Raw genomic sequence first — 20183 nt, forward strand, 5'->3', positions numbered from 1 at the left:
TGTCCCTGTCCCAGTCCCTGTGCATGTCCCTGTCCCCAACCCCGTCCCTGTCCCTATGCCTGTCCCTGTCCCTGTCACCGTCCCAGTCCCTGTCCCCGTCCCTGTCCCTGTCCCTGTCCCTGTCCCTGTCCCTGTCCCTGTCCCTGTCCCCAGCCCCGTCCCTGTCCCTGTCCCCGTCCCCGTCCCCGTCCCTGTCCCCGCTCTCTCCACGTGTCCCGGGCCGGGCTGGCGCTGCCGCCCGCTCCCCACCCCGTGCCGGGCAGGTTTGCCCAGGCCGTGACTGACAGCCGGGCCGGTTGGGCGCAGATACGGCAGCGAGATTAGCACGGGACTAATTAAAACTCAAATTAAAAATCGCATTTAACCCTCCACCGAGCCGCCAGCTCCGTCGCCGCGTCGCAAAGGTCGAGTCCCGACATTAATTCCTGCTCCGGCTGAGGAAACGCCGCCTCCGGGCACGCCGTGACCCGGCGCACGCTGCGGGCAGGGGAATCCCGTCGCGATAATCGCGATAGAGATCTCCGCCAGGCTGGCAGGCGGCCCTGTCCTCGGGCAGCAGGTGGGCAGGTCCGTGCCAGCTGTCCTCTGGACACGGCGGATGGCACCGGGCTCGGTCTTTGTCCCCACAGCTTGAGGACAGGGATGGGGTCCTAGATTGTGACACCCCTGTGGTGGCTGTGGCACCCCCGTGGGGACTGTGACCACGTCGTGGAGGCTGTGACACCCCCATGCTGGCTGTGACACCCCCGTGGGGACTGTGACCACGTCGTGGAGGCTGTGGCACCCCCATTTTGGCTGTGACACCCCCGTGGTGGCTGTGGCACCCCCGTGGGGACTGTGACCACCTCGTGGGGCTGTGACCACCCAGTGCCACCACCATCCCTTCCTCACCTGGCATCGTCCCCACCGTGCCACCTCCAGCAGTCTCGGGGTCCCCCCCGGGCTCAGCAGGTTCCCCAGCGTCACCCCCTCGGGGCCGTCTGGGTGTGGGGCCCCCCAAAAGCCCCGGGGAGGATCCGGGGAGTTCCGTCTGTCCCCGTCTGAGGCCCCGGGGCCACTCCCGGGGTGTCCCCCCGGGATGGGGCGACCCAGACGGCGCAGCCCTGTGGCACCCACGGCAGAGACCCCCCCGGGGACCCCCCCGGGGCACCTCGACTGCGTGATCAGCTCCCACCCGCGCACGGACGTGATCGGGGACAGGGATGAGCTCAGGGACACGGTGTGACACGCCCCCGTACGCGGGGACAGGGACACGCTCCTGTCCCCCTCCCCTCAATGATTTTTTTTTTTTTTTTGGAGGAAATTGTCGCCTTTCCGGAGGGTTTGAAATGCTCGGCCCCAAGGCTGGGAGGGGGTTTGGGGTGTGTCTGTGTCCCCCAGCATCTTCCTGGGGTCTGGGGGACATCGCTGTCCCTCTGTTCCTCCGCCCACCTGGTACTGGGGGGGAACAGGAGGTGACTGTGCTACTCCACCTCTGTGTCCCTCTGTCCTTCTGTCCCTCCCTCCCTTCATCCCCCACCCCCATTTCCCGCCGTCCCCAACCCCCAGTGTCCCCCCCTGCCCCATCCCGCCCTTGTCCCCCCCTCCCTGTCACCCATCGGGGCACAGCGGGGGCCGTGTCCCCCCCATCCCAGGCTCTGGGGAGACCCCGGGGTCTCGCTGCAATTTTGGGGAGCACCGACCCCTCCTGCCTCCCCCAGAATCCCCCAATCCCCCCCGGAGCGGCTCCTGCTGCCTGATCACTCGGAGGGATTGGAGGTATTTGCCTCTTGCCGTATAATTTATGCAAATGAGCTCTGTAATTAGCTGTAATTTCAAGGCACGGCTCGGGGTTTCAGACACTCGGTGGCGAGAGGAGATCCCCCCTGGAATGCGCCGTGATTCCCTCCCCATGGGTGGTCCCAGCTCTGCTCCAGGGGGCTCCAGGAGCTGCCAGACCCCAAATCCTGGTCCCCCCCCCAGTCCTCCCAGTCCTCCCAGTTCCCCCAGTCCTGTGCCACTGCCTCATCCTGCTCCCAGATCCTAAATCCTGGTCCCCCCCAGCCCCCTCAAACCTCATCCTGCTCCCAGACCCCAAATCCTGCTCCTCTCCAGTCCTCCCAGTCCCCCCAGTCCTCATCCTGCCCCCAGACTCATCCCAGCAGGATCCCAGCCCAGGATCTGTGTTTTGGGAAGGGTCTGGAGGATCCCAGTGGGGTTTTGGGGTCCGGTGCTGGTGAGATGAGGTGGTCACAGCTCCCCCCAGATCCTCATCCCTGTCCCCACTGCGTCCCCCACATCCGAGCTCCCAGAGGAGCTTCTGGGATGGGAATTGGGGTGGGAATGGGGATTGAGATTGGGATGGGGATGGAATTGGGGATGGGGATTGGGATGAGGGTTGGAATTGGGGATGGGGATGGGAATTGGGGTGGGGAATGGGGGTTGGGATTGAGGATGGGGATTGGGATGGCCAAAGCAGCACACACCAAGTCTGCCCCAGGGATCTGTTGGTGGCCACGATCCAGCCCCCAGCGCCAGCCAGGGAGCCCAAGGCCACCATCCCAGCCCCAACAACACTCGGGGGTCCCCAAACTGGAGCAGCCACAGGAACAGCCCTGGATCGTCCTGGGCAGGCAGAGGAGAGGGCACACAGAGACCCTGGGGTTGGGGTGAGCCCCAATCCCCCCACATGTGCCCCACAGAGCCCTGTGTGTGTGTTCACCCCCATTTCTGCACAACCAGCTCCCAGCAGCGGATTGTCCTGCCCCTTCCCATGCCGGGGTTCCCATGGAAGGATTCCTATCCCAGGATCCCCCTCCTCACTGCAGGATCCCCATCCTGGGATCCCCATTGCAGGATCCTCATCCCAGGGTCCCCATGGCAGGATCCCTATCCCAAGATCCCTCTTCTCATTGCAGGATCCTCCTCCCCATCCCGGCATCCCCATAGCAGGTTCCCTTTCCCAGGATCCCCCTCCCCATCCCGGGATCCCCATCCCGGGGGTCCCCACCCGGTTCGCCCCTCCAGGAGCCGAGCCGGGCCGAGCCGTGGGGCCACGCTCAGCCCCACAAAGCAGCCGCGTTTCGGTGGCGGCGGCGGTGGAGCCATCCCTGCTGGGATGATGAAAACCAGGAGAGTTTTCCCCGAGGCCAAGGAGGAGTTCCCTGCACCCTCCGCCCGGCCGGGCGCTTGGCAGGCTCGCCGGGAGATGCGGGCTCCCACGCGCCAGCCGGGATCCCGGCGCTGCCAGCCCCGGCCCGGCTCTGCGGGGCCACCAGCGCCTTTTCCCGTGGGATTTGGGGCATTTGGGGACGGCTGGGCTCCCACCATGCCCACCAGAGTCCCCCCACGGGGATGTGGTGGCCGCCAGCCGGGCGCAGGGGTTTGAAATGGGGACACGACGCGCCGGTGATTAAGTGGCTCCACTGGCCGTGGTGTTGTCACCCGGCAGCTCCCGGGGTTTGTCCCTCCCGGCAGGGAGACAAGGGGGGGGTGGGACACCCCCGGCAGAGCGGGGACAGGCTCAGCCAGCACATCCTGGGCTTTTTTTGGGGCTGCCCCAAATCCATTGGGGTCACGGTGGGTCCTGCCGCCAGCATCTCACTCCCTCCTGCCGCGGGTCTGGCTCTGACCCCAAAATCGTCCCCTGTGTCCATCCCTGTCCCATTTGTCCCACAGCACAGAACCGAGGCTCAATGGGGGGGCACTGAGCCCCCCACGGGGACAGGTGACATCCCTGCGGGCACGAGCAGGTGGCCACCTCTGAGTGTCACCCCCGGCGTGGGGCACACACACCCCCCCTCGGGGGTGACAGAGGAGGGCGGCCACCCTCGTGTGTCACCCCTTGATGTGGGGACACTCCGGGGGTCTCCGGAGGGGTTGGCAGGAGGAGATGCCACCTGTGTGTCACCAACAGGAGAGGAGGGGACAGCTGCCGCGCCGGGATGGGGGGGTGGGGACAGAAGGGGCGCCCCGGGGTCCCCGAGGGGAAGGGGGGGGATGGCAGGAGGAGGCGGCCACAGGCGCGGGAGGGAGGCGGTTGTTGCTTTCTTCTTTAATTACCCCCCTGTTTGCGGTGTCTGCTGCGAACTTCCCGTCCCCTCCCTCCGCTTTCATCCGCCGGATCCTGGGACCGGAGCCGGCTCCTGTCAAGCGGCGGGGCTGCGGCTCTGCCTCCAAGGGTTAAAATCACCGGGGCCGGGGGTGGAGCTGGGCGGGGGGGGCGGAGGGAAGAGCCGGCCGCCGGGCTGGGACCCGGCCATTCCTGCTCGCCCGGCCCAGTGGGTGCCCCGTCCCTGGGGAGCCGCGCGGGTCCCTCGGGGTCCCCTCGGGAAGCAGGACGCCGATGAGGACGGGCCCGCCGGGACCTCGCTGCCGCTAGACCCGTACGTACCCCCGGTGCTGGCGGGTGAGGGGATGGGACCCCCGGGGTGGTCCCGGGGATCGTGGCTGTCCTGACCGACGGCTGCGACGCGGCCGCTCGCTCCGGCAAGTCCGTGCTCGCCACCTCGCCGCGTCCACTGGCCACCGAGCCCCGGGGCTCTCGGCCTCGCCACCTCCCGGGACACCGCGCTGTGTCCCCCCACCCCGCTCCAATTTCCAGCGCGACCCCCTCCCCTCGGGACCGCGGCTCTTCCCGGGGTGCCGAGCCCCCCGTGTCGGTACCGGGTCCTGCGAGGGGCTGGACAGGCTGGACTCCCCCCGATCGCCACCGGTGCTCCCCGGTTCCCCTCCCAAAAAATTCTGCTGCGGGTCGAGGAGCGCTGCCGTAGGTCGGGGCGGTGGGGACAATCCCAAACCCACTGCACCCCCCCCCCCCCCTCGACCCCGCAGAGTCCCCCCCTTCCTTGGGGCATCCCCCGCGACTCACGGCATCCCCCCCTAAAGCCGCGGCATCCCCCCAACCCACGGGCCCGGCCCCCGCCGCCACCCCCGTCCCCCCCGTCGGGGCTCCCGGTGCTGGGGGCAGCGGCGCCCGCCCGGCCCCGCCGCGGGGCGAGGCACCGGCGGAGCTGCGAGACGGGGCCGGGCCGCCTGTGCCCAGCCCGGGCCGTGACTCACGGGACGCTTCACCCGCCGCTGCCTCAGTTTCCCTGCGGTAAAATGGCCAACGCGTCGCTGAGCCCCGCCAGGGAGGGAGGGAGGGAGGGAGGACGCTGGGGGCCCCTGGGGATTTTTGTCATCATTCCCGGATGGAAAAATGTCCTGGGAGGCTCCGTGCCTGGCTGAGGCAGGCCCGTGGGAAGAGGGGGTTCTCCCAGCGCTCCCCCTATCCCGGTCGTGGTTTTTTTTTCCCCGGGTTTGGAGCTGGAATGGGGGGGGATGATGCCACTGGTCACGGTGGGGCTGCTCTGGGGGGTCGGGGGGAACCCCGAGCCGAGGGGAGATCGTTGGGATTGGGGGATACCAGGAGAGCCCCGGTGGGGCCGTGCTGGATCTGATGGGGTGGGACGGACCCCGGAGCGCACGGAGGGTCCCTTCCCCTCCTTTGGGGGGGCTGGGGGATGTCCCTCTGTCCCCAGACCTTGGGGGGCCCTGTCTGGGCCACCCCAAGCCCAGTGACTGGCTGTCACCGCGGCGTTTCCTGGGTTGGACCCCAATTTCGAGCCCATGGGGAGCAGGGGTCTGGGGTGAGGGGGGGGCTCAGGACCCCACTGCGAGTGGGAGCGATGGACCCCCACTCGTGTCCCCAGGAAGGCAGGGACAGTCCCCAGGAGGGAGCCCGCAGAGTTGGGGTGGGCAGAGCTGAGCCCCCACTGGGGAGCAGGACCCCAAAATCTGCTCAGCTGCCACCCCGGGGGGCTCATCCTGCCACCAGCTCGAGGCCGAGCCCCCTCCTGTATCGGTAGCGCAGGTACAGGTGGGTCCCCTCGGGGGGATTTTGGGACCTCCCCAAACTCCCACCCTGATATTTGGGGTCCCCCTGCCTTCCTGGGTGACACCTGGCAGGGGAAAACGGTGTCCCCACACAGTTGAGGGGACTCGAGCGTGGTGGGGACCCTCTCCCTGCCCTGGAATCAGTGTCGGGCTTTGGGGGGCTCTGGGGGTCCATCCCCTCTGCTCAGGGCATCCCCCACCCCAAATCTTTCAGCACCCCCCCCCCCAAATGTGTCCCTAAGGGTCTGTCCCTGTCCCACGCGGGCTGGGGGCGCGGGGGGAGCGCTGTGAGGGTGGCCGGGAGAAGGAGACGGTGACGAGAGGGGACCGTGAGAGGGGGATTCGAGGGAGGGGCGGGGGTCTCGGCCGCCCCTCACCGCGGCTCCGGTGGGAAGTCGGGGGGCGGGAGCCGGTGGCGACAGGTGGATTTCGACACCGGGGTGGGGCCCGTCCCCAGTGGGGTTTGCACAGCTCCCGCTGAGTCACGGCCGCCCTACCGGGAGGCTGCGGCTGCCCCGGGGGTCTGGGGGTACCGTGGGTGCTCCGGGGGTGCCCCGGGGGCGCGGGGGGAGCCAGCCCCGAGCCCGACTTCAAAGCGCTGCCGGGGGCTCGGCCCGCGGCTCCGCTGCCTCATCCCGCTGCCAACCAGCTCGGGGGTGCAGCCCCCTCCCCAAAAAAAGAACCAAAACAGCCTGAGGGTTCCCAGACGGGAGCTTGGGGCGGGAACGGAGGGGGGTGATGGTTTTCCAGCCCGTGGGATGCGGGAGAGACAGGTTGGCCTCGTGGGTGCCGTGTCCCCCCCGTGGGTGCCGTGTCCCCCCCGTGGGTGCCGTGTCCCCCCGTGGGTGCCGTGTCCCGCCATGGTTGGGCCATGGGCTTGGAGATGCCCCTTACGTCCCCTTGGGGACGTGGGCCGTGTTGGGGGACACAGCCAGGGAGATGACAAAGTCTGGAGTTTGGTTTGGATTTTGGAATTAGGCACCGACCCCTTCGCTCTGCAGACGTGACCCACGGGCACCAGAGGTTGGCACAGAGGGCGGGACGGGTGTAAAGGGTGCCCCCCCAAACTGGTGCCACCATCCCGGTGTCACAGCGGTGTCGCAGAGCACCTTGATGGGGGGGGGGGGGGGGCTCAGCGACCCCCAACCGCGGGTGCCGAGCGCTGCAGGAACGGGGGGGAGGGGTACAGAGCTGTGCCTCCCCCTCCCCTTCTTCTCACAGCTCTTCTCCCCCCCCACTCCCCGCCCGCCCCGCTTGGCCCCGCAGGTCTGTGCGCGCCGCCGCCCCGCAATGCTGACGGCGGTCTGCGGCTCCCTGGGATCCCAGCCCTCGGACGCGCCCCGCGCTTCCCCGAACCACCTGGACCTGCAGCCGCTCCAGCCCTTCCAGCCCCACGGCCCGGCCGCGCCGGGGGCCCCCGACTTCGCCTCGCCGCTGCCCCCGCCCGAGCTGCCGCTACCGGGGCCCGACGACGCCGCTTTCGCCGCCCCCGGTGCCTACGAGCCCCATGGCCCCCCGAGGTTAGAGCTGCCCCCCGACGGCCCCGCCGCTCCCGGAGCTTACGCCAAGCTGCTGCCGGCCGCCCCGGACATGGCGCATCCTTACGAGCCTTGGTTTCGACCTCCACACCCCGGAGCCCCCGGCGAGGAGGGCGGAGGTGTCAATTGGTGGGACCTCCACGCTGGAGCCAGCTGGATGGAGCTGCCCCCCGGGCAGGGTGGGGGGCTGCAGGTGCCCCCCGCGCACCCCGGGCTGCCCGCGGGCCTGGGTGGGTACGGAGGGGGCGAGCACCAGCTCTGCGCGCCCCCCGCCCACCTGCTGCCCCCACCGGCTCAGCATCTCCTGGCAGCCGAGGGGGTGAAGGCTCTGGAGGGGCCCCCGGAGCCTCGGGGGCCGGATGGGGAGGGCGGGGGGCGACCGAAAGGGGCTCGACGAGCCGTGCCCAGAGGCGGGGGGCAAGCTGCGTGCCGCTGCCCCAATTGCCAGGAGGCCGAGAGGGGGGGTCCGTGCCCCGAGGGGGTGAAGCGCAAGCACCTGCACAACTGCCACATTCCCGGCTGCGGGAAGGCGTACGCCAAAACCTCCCACCTGAAAGCCCACCTGCGCTGGCACAGCGGCGACCGGCCCTTCGTGTGCAACTGGCTCTTCTGCGGCAAGCGCTTCACCCGCTCCGACGAGCTCCAGCGGCACCTCCAGACCCACACGGGCGCCAAGAAATTCTCCTGCCCCGTCTGCGGCCGCGTCTTCATGCGCAGCGACCACCTGGGCAAGCACATGAAGACTCACGACGGGGGCAAGGACGGGGCCGAACCCGAGGGCAAAGGAGCCGGGGACGCGTCGGCCGCTAAGGGAGGCAAGAGGGAGTCGGAGGGGGGCACGGCCGCCCCCACAAACTGAGCTGCTGAGCCCCGGGGGGGACAAGGATGGAGGTGGGGCGGGTGGGGGGAACCTTTCGGGGCCGGTCTCCGAAGGGATTTAGGGCGGGGGTGGTGGGCGCAGGGCTGGCACCTTGTGCTGGGAGCGGTGGCGAGGCCGGGGACAGGGTTTGGTGGCACGGCCCCGTCCCCCGGCGTGGCGTTGGGGAGCGCCGCAGCCGGAGCTGCCCCGCGGCGGTTTCACTTGTCCCGCTCCCGCTCTCCCGCCCCGGTTCTCCCTCCCCTTTTTTTTTTTTTTTTTTTTTTTTTTTCCTCCCCCCCCCCCATCCTCCCCCAGCTTCCCAAATCTTTTTTTTTTTTTTTTTTTCGGGAGGCTGCTGGCAGGCGGCGGGGCTGTTTGGGAGGAACATCAATGGGAGCCGAAGGAGCAGGAGCTGCCCGGGCACGTCCAGCCCAAAGGGGAGGAAGGAGAAGGAGAAAGGGAGGCAGGAGAGGAGAAACCCGGGGAGGCTTTCGCTCGGGGAGGGCGGCCGCAGCCCCCCGGGCCCTCTCCCCACAATCCCCTCCAAACTGTGGCACCCCGGGCTCAGCCCCCACCCCGTGCCAGCCCCGTTCTCTCGCCACCCACGAGGTTTTGGCACAGTGACCCCACGGGCGGCACGCGGGGGTTCGGGGGCTGGCGACATCCCCCTACCCCAGGGGGGATGCTGAGCTGGCGGGGGTCCCCCACCCCTTGGAGCCCCGCTTTTGCTTGCGGGGCTCGAGGATGTGAAACCCACTTTTGGCCTAAATCGTGGCTAAAACGAGGGGAAAAGGCGGAAACAAACAAACAAAAAAAAAAAGTCCTGCTTGAATGTGAGCCGTGGGGAGCTCGGGGGGGCTGCGGGGGCCGCGGATGGCGAGCGGCGGGCGAGCGGGTGGTTGCCCAAGCGCACACCTGCAGCTTTCCCACACCCACCACCGCGGCCCCGGGCGGGAAGCACCGGGGCGGCCGCGGGCCCGGGAGAGCCGGGACGGCCGCATTCCACCGGCCTGGCACGGGCTCGCTGCCCGCCCGCAGCCCCGAGACCCCCGCCCGCCCCCCCGGGCACCGCCCCACTCCCTGCGGGGCATCCCCCACGCCCCCGGGGCGGGCTGTCTGTACCCCCCACCCCCCCCCCCTCCTTGTCCCTTTTTGGGGACAGCAGCCATCCCCACTGTCCCCTCAGGGACTCCGTGTCCCCTCTGTGCATGCTGCCTGTCCCCTCCTGTGGCCCCGTAGCCGTCCCTCCCCGGGATCCTGTAAATTCCAGGGAATTCTGCCTGGCCCCCACCCCCGTGCATGCTGCCCGTCCCCCCGGGGACCCCATAGCTGTCCCTTCCCCCCCGGGGACACCCCGGGGGGCTTCTCCCCCCCCCCCCCATCAGGGACCCCGTAGTTTTCCTCCCCTTGTCCCCAGGGCACCCCGTATCTGTCCCGCACCCCTGGGTTGGGGGTCCGTGATTCTCGGTTTTTTAGATCTTTTGGGGTCTTACACCCCGATTTTGGCAGAACCCCTCGGACACAGAAGGAGGCGCTAAAGCCGGGACCTGGGGAGGGGGGGGTTTTGGGGTGGGGTGGGGTTCACTGGCTGCTCAAGGCACCCGGGATGGGGGGGGGTCCCTCCCCGGCGCTGCCCCCCAGCCAACACCAGTTCAAACCAGTTGGGAATCTGGGGAGGGGGGAGAAGATTTGGGGAGAGGGGGGCTGACCCCCCGCCCCCCATGGTCCCATCCTGGGGGTTCTGGGGGGGCCGCGTCAGGGGCTGCCCGGGCTCGGAGCACCCCGAGGTCAGGGGGGAAGGGGTAGAGGTGAAGTCGAGTTGGGGTCCGTGCCCGAAGGGCGCCCCGAGGCCTTCGGTTTTGAGTGTTTTATTATTATTATTATTATTAATTATTATTATTATTAATTATTAATATTAATTATTATTATTTTATCAAGGTGAAGCCAGGCTTTGCCGCTCGGGCAGAGTGGATATCCCAGGCCGAAGCTGTGGCCGTGGGCTGTGCGGATGGGGGGGGGGGAGAGGGGGTAGGACCCCTCCAAGGGTCCCATCCCTGTCCCCATCCCTGTCCCTTGTCCCCACGGGTGCGTCAGGGGCTGGCAGCAGCCCCCCCACGCCGTGGGGCAGGGACGAGCCGTGGGGCTGGGACCCCCCAGCACGAGGTGAAGTCTCGCTGGGGGGGGTCTGCGAGGACGTGTCCCCAACCCCAGCACGGCCACCACTGTCCCCTCCGCAGGACTCGGGTGACCTGGGCTGTGCGCAGCTCTCGAAGGACGTCCCCGATTCCAGCATTTGCCTTTTCCAGCACAAAATTCCCCCTCGGTGTCCCCCGAATGGGATTTCACCTCCCGACGGGACCCCAGGGGGGCTCAGGACCCTCCCCAGTGTCCCAAAATGTCGCATCAATGGGATTTTAGCGTCCGAGCCCGGCTCCAGCAGCATCTGGAGTGGGGGGGCTCCGGCCTTTTGGGGACCCCTTGCTGCAGCCGCAGATTGGGGGGGGGGGGGGGGGGGGGGGGGCTGCACCAGGGGCACCCCACGGGTGGCTTGGGGAGGGAAGGGCAGCTCTGGGGCTCCTGAATTCGGGGTTCAGCCTCAGCGAGCTGTCCCCGCCTGGCTCAGAGCCGGGGGGGGGCTCCCAGGTGCGCTCAGCCTCCCCCCCCCTCCCCCAGGTGCGCTCAGCCCCCCCCTCAGGTGCGCTCAGCCCCCGCACCCCCGGGGCTCTGCCTGCCGCGATGGGGCAATGAAGGCTGTAAAACCGGGTGGGGAGGGACGGAGGCCGGGAAACCAGTCCAGCCTGCTGCGGCGTGGGGATCCCGGCCCCGCGCCCCGAACCGCCGCGTCCCCCACCCACCCCCGGGCCACCTCCCCCGGGGCAGGGAGGGACCGGCCCGGCCGGGGTGGCTGCGGGGAGGGGGGGAGGATGGAGAGGGGGTGGCCCAAGGGGTGCCCCCAGCCCGGCGAGGGGAGCGTTTGTGCTGTGAAGAGGCTGCGGGGCTGTGGGGTTTTGGGTTTTGTACTGGAATAAACGCCGCGTGTTTTCCACGCTCCGGCTCTCCGGCTCCATCGCTGCCGAAAGACTCGGGGGTCCGGCACCCCTGACCCCAAATATTCCCTGACCCCAAATATTCCCTGACAAATGACTCTGAGGGGGTCCGGCACCCTGACCCCAAATTTTCACTGTAAAAGGACTCTGGGGTTCGGCAACTCGACCCCAAATTATCCCCACCAAGGGACCCAGGGGTCCGGAATCCTGACCCCAAATCAGTCCTGCCCAAAAGACTCTGGGTCTGGCATCCCGACCCCAAATCATACCCACCAAGGGACCCAGGGGTCCGGAATCCCGACCCCAAATTATCCCCACCATGGTTCAGGGGTCCAGCCCTGGCCTGGGCTCTCCAAGACTTCCCAGGACAGGCACACCGAGGGCTGCTGGCTATGGGGGTGACACGGGTGGGGACCAGCCGAGCCCCCCACGAGGGTCACATCCTGCACCCCCCCGGGCCGGTCGGGAGCTCAGGGTCCCCCCGCGGGCAGGGCGCTGCCCGGCAGGTCCGTCCACATACCGCGGGCCGGGCGGGGCGCTGCCCACGCCGGTGCTGCCCACGGGGATGCGGGGGCGCCCACGGGGGTGCCACCCACGCCAGTGACACCCACGCCGGTGCCACCCACGCCGGTGCCACCCACGCCGGTGACACCTATGCCGGTGACACCCACGCCCGTGCTGCCCATGCTGGTGCGGGGGTGCCCACGGGGGTGATGCCCACGCGGGGCTCTGACCCACAGGATTCCCCCAGCACACACTCGGGTCCCCTGCCCCACGGGAGGAAAATTGGGATCCTCGTTCCCGGAGTCTTTTGGGAACGTCCTTGACCCACGTCGGTGCTGGTGTCGGTGTCAGTGCCGGTGTCGGTGTCGGTGTCGGTGTCGGTGCCGGTGTCGGTGTCGGTGACGGTGTCGGTGTCAGTGCCGGTGTCGGTGTCGGTGTCGGTGTCGGTGTCGGTGTCGGTGTCAGTGCCGGTGTCGGTGCCGGTGTCGGTGTCGGTGTCGGTGTCGGTGCCGGTGTCGGTGCCGGTGTCAGTGCCGGTGTCGGTCCCCGCCGCTGCCGTAGTGCGGCCTCCGGCCACCGGGCGCCGCCGTCGCACGGCCGGGGCTGGACAGGGCGGGCCGGGGCTGGACAGGGCGGGCCGGGGCTGGACAGGGCGGGCCGGGGCGGGCCCGGGCAGCGGCGGTGGCGGTGCGGAAGCAGCGGCAGGTCCGTGGGCACGGCAGGACCCCGCAGGTCCTGGGAACCGGAGCTGTGAGGGAGGGGGTCCCGTCCGCGGGCGGTGCTGGAGGGGTCCCGGTTGCCGGGGGGGTGGCTCCGGTGAGTGCGGAGCTGCGGGGTCCCGGGGTGGGGGTACCCCTTAACTCACCCCTGATGTCCCCCAAATTTCAGGGACCACTTCATCTCACAGCCCCACCATGCCCAGCCCCAGAGCGACCCTGGGGACACAGCTGGGACGGGGACACTTCCAGGACAGGGACAAGGGGTTGACATCGCCCTCGGTGCCTCCAGCCCCGACGGGGTCCCTGGTGCCCCCCAGCTCCAGACACCTCTTCACCCCCCCAGCTTCCCCTCCGAATTCCCCCTGCTCAGCCCCAAAGGGACCCTGGGGACACATCCAGGGCAGGGACAGGGGATTGACATCGCCCTCGGTGCCCGCCCTGACCCAGTTTAGGATGGCGGGGCAGGCTCCTGTGCCCTCGTCCTGTGACTGCTTCGTGGCATTGCCACCGCACACGGCGACCCCCGCCGTCATCTTCGCCAAGAACGCCGATCGTCCCCGAGACGAGGTGCAGGAGATCGTCTATGTCCCCGCTGCCACCCACCGGCCTGGGGACAAAGTCCAGGTGAGACCGTGCTGGGGGCAAAGTGGCTGTAGGGGTCAGTGCATCAGGTGTCAGGTCACCCGTGTGTGTCCCCCTGCTGTGTGACTCCCTGGGTTCAGGTGGCTGCAGGGGACAGAGCACTGAGTGTGCCAGGTGTCACCCCCGTGTCCCCCTAGAGCCCTACCTGAGCCAGGGTGACTGCAGAGACAGAGAGCACTGAACCTGCCAGTTGTCACCCCCGTGTCCCCCTCAGATCACATCTGCGTGCCAGGGTGGCTGCAGGGGACAGAGCACTGAGCGTGCCAGGTGTCACCCCTGTGTCACCCCCGTGTCCCCGCAGTGCACGTACCTGGAGATCGAGCAGGTAGAGCACACCCACGCCGTGGTGCTGAGCCGCCCCGCCTGGCTCTGGGGTGCCGAGATGGGCGCCAACGACTGCGGCGTCTGCGTGGGCAACGAGGGCGTGTGGACCCGCGAGCCCACGGGCGAGGACGAGGCGCTGCTGGGCATGGACCTGGTGAGGTGAGGATGGTGAGGATGGTGAGGATGGTGAGGGTTGTGACAGTGAGTTTGGTGAGGATGGTGAGGATGGTGAGAGTGAGGATGGTGAGGATGGTGAGAGTGAGGATGGTGAGGATGGTGAGGATGGTGAGGGTTGTGACAGTGAGTTTGGTGAGGATGGTGAGGATGGTGAGAGTGAGGATGGTGAGAGTGAGGATGGTGAGGATGGTGGCAATGAGGATGGTGAAGCGCTGAGGATTTTGAAGATGCTGAGGACAGTGAGGGTGGTGAGGATAGTGACAGTGAGGATGGTGAGAATGATGAGGATGGTGAGGATGGTGAGGGTGGTGAGGATAGTGACAGTGAGGATGGTGAGAATGATGAGGATGGTGAGGATGGTGAGGGCGGTGAGGATGGTGACAGTGAGGATGGTAAAGATGGTGACAGTGAGGATGGTGAAGATGGTGAGGATGATGAGGACAGTGACGATGGTGACAGTGAGACTGTTGAGGACAGTGAGGACAGCACCCGCTGTCGCAGCCCCCCGGCGCTGTCTGACGGGCGCTGCCGGTGCAGGCTGGGTTTGGAGCGGGGCAGCTCCGCCCGGGAGGCCCTGGAGGTGATCACGGCTCTGCTGGAGCGCCACGGCCAAGGCGGGAGCTGCAAGGAGGAACCGGTGCCCTTCGTGTACCACAACACCTTCCTGCTGGCCGACCGCACCGAGGCCTGGGTCCTGGAGACCGCCGGGCGCTACTGGGCGGCCCAGCGGATCCGCGGTGAGCGGGGACTGGGCGGACTGGGAGCACGGGGAGTCCCGGAGTGCCCCGAGTGACCCGTCCGCCCCGGCTGGAGCAGAGGGCAGCCGCAACATCTCCAACCAGCTGAGCATCGGCAGCGACATCACGGCCGAGCACGCGGGGCTGCGGGAGCGGGCGCGGAGCCAGGGCTGGTGGAGCGGGGATGGAGAATTCAGCTTCGCTCAGGTTTTCTCCCTGGAGAAGCAGCCCCCGCGCATGGAGGCTGCCAAGGCGAGGTTCCAAGCTGGGAAGGAGCTGCTGCGGCAGCACGCAGGTGGGGACAGGGTGGGGACAGGGTGGCGACAGGCATGGGGATGGGGACAGAACTGGAACAGGAATGGGGATGAGGACAGGACAGGGATGGGGACAGGAATGGGGATGGGGACAGGACTGGAACAGGGATGGGAATGGGAACAGGACGGGGCAGGGAGGGGGATAGCACAGGGAGAGGGATGGGGACAGGACAAGGACAGATGGGGATAGGAATAGGGATGGGGACAGGGATGGGGACAGGGATGGGAAGAGGATAGAGACAAGAAAGGGGATAGGACGGGGACAGGGACAGGGACAGGGATATCCATCAATGGCTCCCCAAGGGCTGCTTGCACGCCGGCAAGGAGCTCTTGTGGCAGCACTCAGGTAAGAACAGGGATGGGGACAGCGCAGGGATGGGGACAGGGAGGGCCACCCATGGCTCCCCAAGGGCTGCTCCTGTGCTGGCACTTCCTCAGTTCCAGGGGACAGGGATGGCGATGGCCACCCACACCTGGCCCCAGTGCATCCCCAGTGCCCGGGGCCGAGCCGGCAGTGCTGAGGTGGCTCTGCCTGTCCCTCCAGGTGACATCACAGCAGAGACGCTGATGTCCATCCTGCGGGACAAGGACAGCGGGATCTGTGTGGACTCGGAGGGGTTCCGCACGGCCGGCAGCATGGTGTCCGTGCTGCCCCGCGACCCCGCCCTGCCCTGCGTCCACTTCTTCACCGCCACCCCCGACCCCTCCAGGTGAGCCCCACGGCGGGGACAGGGATGCGGCATTCCCAGCAATTCTGCTCTCTCATCCCGCCTTGTTCTCCAGGTCTGTCTTCAAGCCTTTCGTGTTCGTGGCTGGCATCAAGCCGGTGCCGCAGGTGAGATCCCCGAGCTTCCTGCAGGATCCTGCCAAGCAGATCCCGAGGTTCCAGAGCTCCGTGGATCGGCGGCACGAGCTGTACCGCCGGCACCAGGCGGCGCTGGAGCTCATGGAGCAGGACCGGGTACCGCAGACCCCAGAGATCCCAGAGATCCCACTGACCCCAGAGACCCCAGAGATCCTACAGACCCCACTGACCCCAGAGACCCCAGAGATCCCACTGACCCCACAGACCGCAGAGATCCCACTGACCTCACTGACCCCAGAGACCACAGAGATCCCACAGACCCCACTGACCCGAGACCTTGCAGACCCCACAGACTTTGCAGACCCCACTGACCCCAGAGACCTTGCAGACCCCACAGACTTTGCAGACCTCAGAGATCCCACAGACCCCACTGACCCTAGAGACCCTGCAGACCCCACAGACCTCAGAGACCCCGCAGACCCCAGAGACCCTGCAGACCCCACAGATCTCAGAGACCCCAGAGACCCTGCAGACCCCATAGACTTTGCAGACCTCAGAGACCCTACAGGATCCCACAGACCCCAGAGACTTTGCAGACCCCACAAACCGCACAGACCCCGCACACCCTTTCCCACCCTACAACAGGATCAAACCCTGAGCTCTCTGATCCCGCTCTGGATTGGACCAGACTCGCTGAGCTCTCTGATCCCGGCAGGAGCGGGGTCAGAAGCTGCTGGAGACGCTGCAGGAGCTGGAGAAGCAGGGCCTGCAGGGGATGAGGGAGCTGCTGCAGGGCTCTGTCACCCCCTGCCCGGAGGAGCTGGCCGACCTCTTCTTCGACTGCGTGGAGGCTGAGATGAAATTTTACACCTAAACCCCACACAGGTGGGTGGGCTGGCCTTCCCCCACGGCGTTTTTCATGGATAAGGAATCACAAAATATTCCCAGAGTCTGACTATGACTCTTCCTGACTCCCTCCATGGGTCCCAGCCCTCAATTTACTCTGGGGGAAACACTGAGAGGTGGCCACGGCCTGGAATGAGATGCAAAGGGAAGGACAGGGATATGGGATGGGACTGGGATCCCTGCCCACAGCCCTGTGTGTGCTTTCCCCCATTTCCAGCCCCTCAGGATGGCTGTAGGGTGGCATCCAGCTGGACTGGGGTGGGAATAAAGATTTTATTCCTTGCTGCTGCTGCGGGATATTTGGGATAACTTCCCATTCCCTGCTCCTTTGGCACCAGTCTCCTTCTCCAGAGCTTTGCCTGAGGGCTGGATGGTGCCAGGAGCTCTCTGGGACCCGCTGGATGCCACCAGAGGTGACAGCTGTGCCCTCGGGGGCTGTGTCCCTCCTCGGGGGCGGAGCTGACACCATTCGGGTGTGTCTCTGTCGCTGTCGCCGGCTCCGTCCTCTGCCAGCTCCAGCAGCATCGCCCGGCGCTCCCACAGCTCCTGCAGCCGGGCCCGGTGCTCGTCCAGGATCTTCGTCCTCCTCCTCCGCGCCCGCCCCGTCAGCTCCCGGCGCAGCTCCAGGAGGAAATCTGCCAGGGAAGGGACAGGAATTCCGGGAGATGTGGCACTGCCAGCACTGAGACCGAGAGTGCTGCGTGTCCTGTCCCCATCCTGGCACCTCTGTCAAAAGTGAAGGGAGTCGTCTGCTCAGGGTGCAGCTCCTCATCCTCCTCCTCCTCCTCGCTGCTGCTGCTGCTGCAGGAGCCTCCTCCCGCCTCTTCCTCGGCTTTGTGTTCTTGGATGGGCTGGAAATCCAGCTGCAGGAGGTTGGGCAGGGCTGCCAGCACCAGATCCCTGTGGAAAAAATGAAGGAAAAGCCAAATTTTCTGTAGCTGTGGGGTTGGGAGTGGCTGTCCCATCCTCCTTTAGCCCATCAGAACCTGGCTGAGTGGAGGGCAGGGATTCACATCCCTGAGGTTTGGAGAACAGGGATTCACATCCTTGGGGTTTGGAGAGCAGGGATTCACATCCCTGAGGTTTGCAGAGCAGGGATTCACATCCCTGGTGTTTGAAGAGCAGGGATTCACATCCTTGGGGTTTGGAGAGCAGGGATTCACATCCCTGAGGTTTGCAGAGCAGGGATTCACATCCCTGGTGTTTGAAGAGCAGGGATTCACATCCTTGGGGTTTGGAGAGCAGGAATTCAAATCCCTGGTGTTTGGAGAGCAGGGATTCAATCCCTGGGGTTTGCAGAGCAGGGATTCAATCCTTGGGGTTGGTAGACCAAGTTGTCTTTGATATTTCGTGGAATGGTTTGGGTGGGAAGGAATCCCCACCAGCTCCATCCAGGGACACATTCCATTATCCCAGCGTGCTCCAAACTGTCCTGGTACACTTCCAGGGATCCAGCCACAGCTTCTCTGGGAATTCAATTCCATCCCCTCCCAGCCAGGAACTCCTTCCCCAAAATCCCCTCTGGCAATGTGAATCCATTCCCCCTTGTCCTGTCGCTCCATCCCTGGCTCAAAATCCCTTTCCCAGCTCTCTTGGAGGCACTAAAAGGCCACAATAAAGTCATCCCGAGGCTTCTCCCAGTTTTTTGGGGGGTTTGTTCTCCCTCTCCTGCCTGTCCTGACCCACCTGTATCCATCGTGCTGGGTGCACTCGTTCCCTGTCAGGTCGAGGATCTGGAGGCTGCGGGGCAGCTCCTCTGCCGGGATAAAATCACAGAGGGGCTGAGCTGGGAGCTGAGCCCCTCCAGCCAAAATTCCTGCTCCCCTCAAAGTCCCACAGCTCTCCCCTCACTCCTGAGGCAACTCATTTCACCCCTACGCCCAGGGAAACTGAGGCAGGGAGAGCAGGGGGTGTGAATTCCATAAATCCTGGCAGATCCCCTGGATCTGTTCCTGCTTCCCACCTGTGTCCAGCACCTGGATCAGGTTGTGGGACAGGTCCAGGGCACGCAGGTGGGGCAGGGCCTGAAGGTTTTCCACCTTCTGGATGCGATTCCCAGCCAGGCAGAGGAACCTGGAGAGCACAGGGGTGTTGAGGAGGTCCCAAAGGCTGGAATTTGACTCCCTTCCCCAGCCAAAGGTGGAAATAAATCCTTGGGAGCAGGAGCTGCTGTACCTCAGGTTGGGAAAAGACTCCAAATTTTCCATCTTCTCAATTCGGTTCTGGAAAATAAAATAGAGGAAAAAAATCCAAAACCGAAGGTGTTTTTACCTACTGTGTACAAAAATCGCATTTTGGGAACGCTCTGGGATTGCTCCAACAAATCCTGGGGGCAACACGATGTGCCACAGGAGATTGTGGAGAGGGAATGGGGTGGGTAGACCCCAAAATTCAGGACCCTGAGTATCCCCATGTGGGTTTGGAAACACTGGAATTCCCAGTGGGGTTGGCATTGGATGGGAGGGAACAGGGAGGGGGCTCAGAGACCTCCAGGGTGGGTCTGGGGGGGGGTCACTGGGATAAAACCCTCCAGGATGAGGGGAAACTGTTCCCTTCTGGATATTGGGGAGGGAAAACAGGAGCAGAATTGGGGGTGTCTGTGCCCCCCCAGGAGCAGAATTTGGGGTGTCTGTGCCCCCCAGGAGCAGAACTGGGGGTGTCTGTGCCCCCCCCAGGAGCAGAATTTGGGGTGTCTGTGCCCCCCAGGAGCAGAATTTGGGGTGTCTGTGCCCCCCCAGGAGCAGAATTGGGGGTGTCTGTGCCCCCCCAGGAGCAGAATTTGGGGTGTCTGTGCCCCCCCAGGAGCAGGGCTGGTCCCACACAGCTCCGTACCTGCTGCAGGTAGAGGCTGTGGATGTCTCCCAGCCTCTGCAGTTTCCCGATGGAGGAGATGTTCTCCCGATCCAAGCGGATGCTGGAGGTGGGCAATGGCCCCGTGGATCTAAAAGAACACAGGGAGGGGTTTTTGGGGGTGCCCTGAGCCCCCTCCCTGCCAGCCCGGCCTCTGTGGGATCCTCACCTGATCCGGGTCATGATGAGGCTGTTACTGAGGGTCACTCCTGGGGATGGCTCCTCAGGAGCTGTGGGAATTCAGAGTGAGGGTCCAGGCCAGGGGTGCAGCCCCCCTGTCCCCACCCTGACCGGGAGGAGCCCCCCCAAGTGTCTCACTCACCCCCACAAAGGATGAGCTCAGCCATGGCAGGGGTGGCCTGGGGGTCCATGGCCCCTCCTTGGGAAAGGGTTTGAGGAGGATGCTGGAAGGGAAAGGGTCTGTGGGAAAAGAGGGTGAAAAACCTGTGGGTTGAGGATGTCAATAGGGAAAGGATTGCTGGGATGGGGGTCAGTGCTGGAACCTCGCAGTGGGGTAGAGGAGCTCTGTATCCAAGGGGATTATAGAACTGGAACTGGAGGATTAGTGGGATCAGGAGCTCCGGTTTGGGGGTCTCAGAGACCCCCGGGATGGAGGCTGGGGAGCTCACTGGGACCAGGCCCCACTGGAAGGGGGGCTCTTAGACACCCCCGAGATCGAGTCACGGCAGCTCAGCCAGACCGGGTACCACGGGTTTGGGGCTCAGAGACCCCCGGAAAGGCCGGGGGGGCTCACCGGGACCGTTTCCCCGGGTTTGGGGCTCAGATTCCCTCACTTTGGGGGGGCTCAACGACCCCCGGTCCGGGCTCGGAGGCGCCCAGGCCGCGCCGCGCCGTTGCTATGGAGACGGGCGCACCGGAAGTGGCGAGTCCTCCACCGTCCCACA

General features: G+C 66.1%; 3 protein-coding genes across 7 annotated transcripts; 2 read left to right on the top strand and 1 right to left on the bottom strand.

Moving 5' to 3' along the window:
* The first annotated feature begins 7146 nt into the window (after positions 1–7146).
* Positions 7147–8253, top strand: SP6 (Sp6 transcription factor). Its single transcript, XM_014892251.2, has one exon. The coding sequence runs from the start codon at positions 7147–7149 to the stop codon at positions 8251–8253; it is 1107 nt and encodes a 368-aa protein (XP_014747737.2).
* A 4217-nt stretch (positions 8254–12470) lies between these two features.
* SCRN2 (secernin 2) lies at positions 12471–18068 on the top strand. 4 transcript variants are annotated; one of them, XM_088179427.1, is made up of 9 exons: positions 12471–12509; positions 12971–13147; positions 13467–13648; positions 14204–14403; positions 14483–14698; positions 15262–15427; positions 15501–15678; positions 16238–16407; positions 16780–18068. In XM_088179427.1, the coding sequence occupies exons 2-8, from the start codon at positions 12977–12979 to the stop codon at positions 16394–16396; spliced, it is 1272 nt and encodes a 423-aa protein (XP_088035553.1). In that variant the 5' UTR covers positions 12471–12509; positions 12971–12976; the 3' UTR covers positions 16397–16407; positions 16780–18068. The 4 variants fall into 4 exon arrangements, with proteins under 4 accessions (XP_088035553.1, XP_088035555.1, XP_088035552.1 ...); XM_088179429.1 differs by having other exon boundaries at positions 12473–12509; positions 12976–13147; XM_088179426.1 differs by lacking the exon at positions 12471–12509 and having other exon boundaries at positions 12600–13147; positions 16767–18068.
* On the bottom strand, positions 16688–20159 carry LRRC46 (leucine rich repeat containing 46). Of its 2 annotated transcripts, XM_088179430.1 has the most exons (9): positions 20033–20159; positions 19601–19698; positions 19448–19508; positions 19261–19369; positions 18604–18650; positions 18392–18501; positions 18115–18184; positions 17153–17328; positions 16688–17063 (listed from the first exon to the last, which is right to left on the bottom strand). In XM_088179430.1, exons 2-9 carry the CDS (start codon positions 19647–19649, stop codon positions 16702–16704), a joined length of 984 nt encoding a protein of 327 aa, XP_088035556.1. In that variant the 5' UTR covers positions 19650–19698; positions 20033–20159; the 3' UTR covers positions 16688–16701. The 2 variants fall into 2 exon arrangements, with proteins under 2 accessions (XP_088035556.1, XP_088035557.1); XM_088179431.1 differs by lacking the exon at positions 20033–20159 and having other exon boundaries at positions 19601–20024.
* Positions 20160–20183: the final 24 nt, after the last annotated feature.

The sequence above is a fragment of the Sturnus vulgaris genome, chromosome 27, assembly GCF_052056855.1.
Source record: "Sturnus vulgaris isolate bStuVul1 chromosome 27, bStuVul1.hap1, whole genome shotgun sequence".
Classification (NCBI taxonomy): Eukaryota; Metazoa; Chordata; class Aves; order Passeriformes; family Sturnidae; genus Sturnus; species Sturnus vulgaris.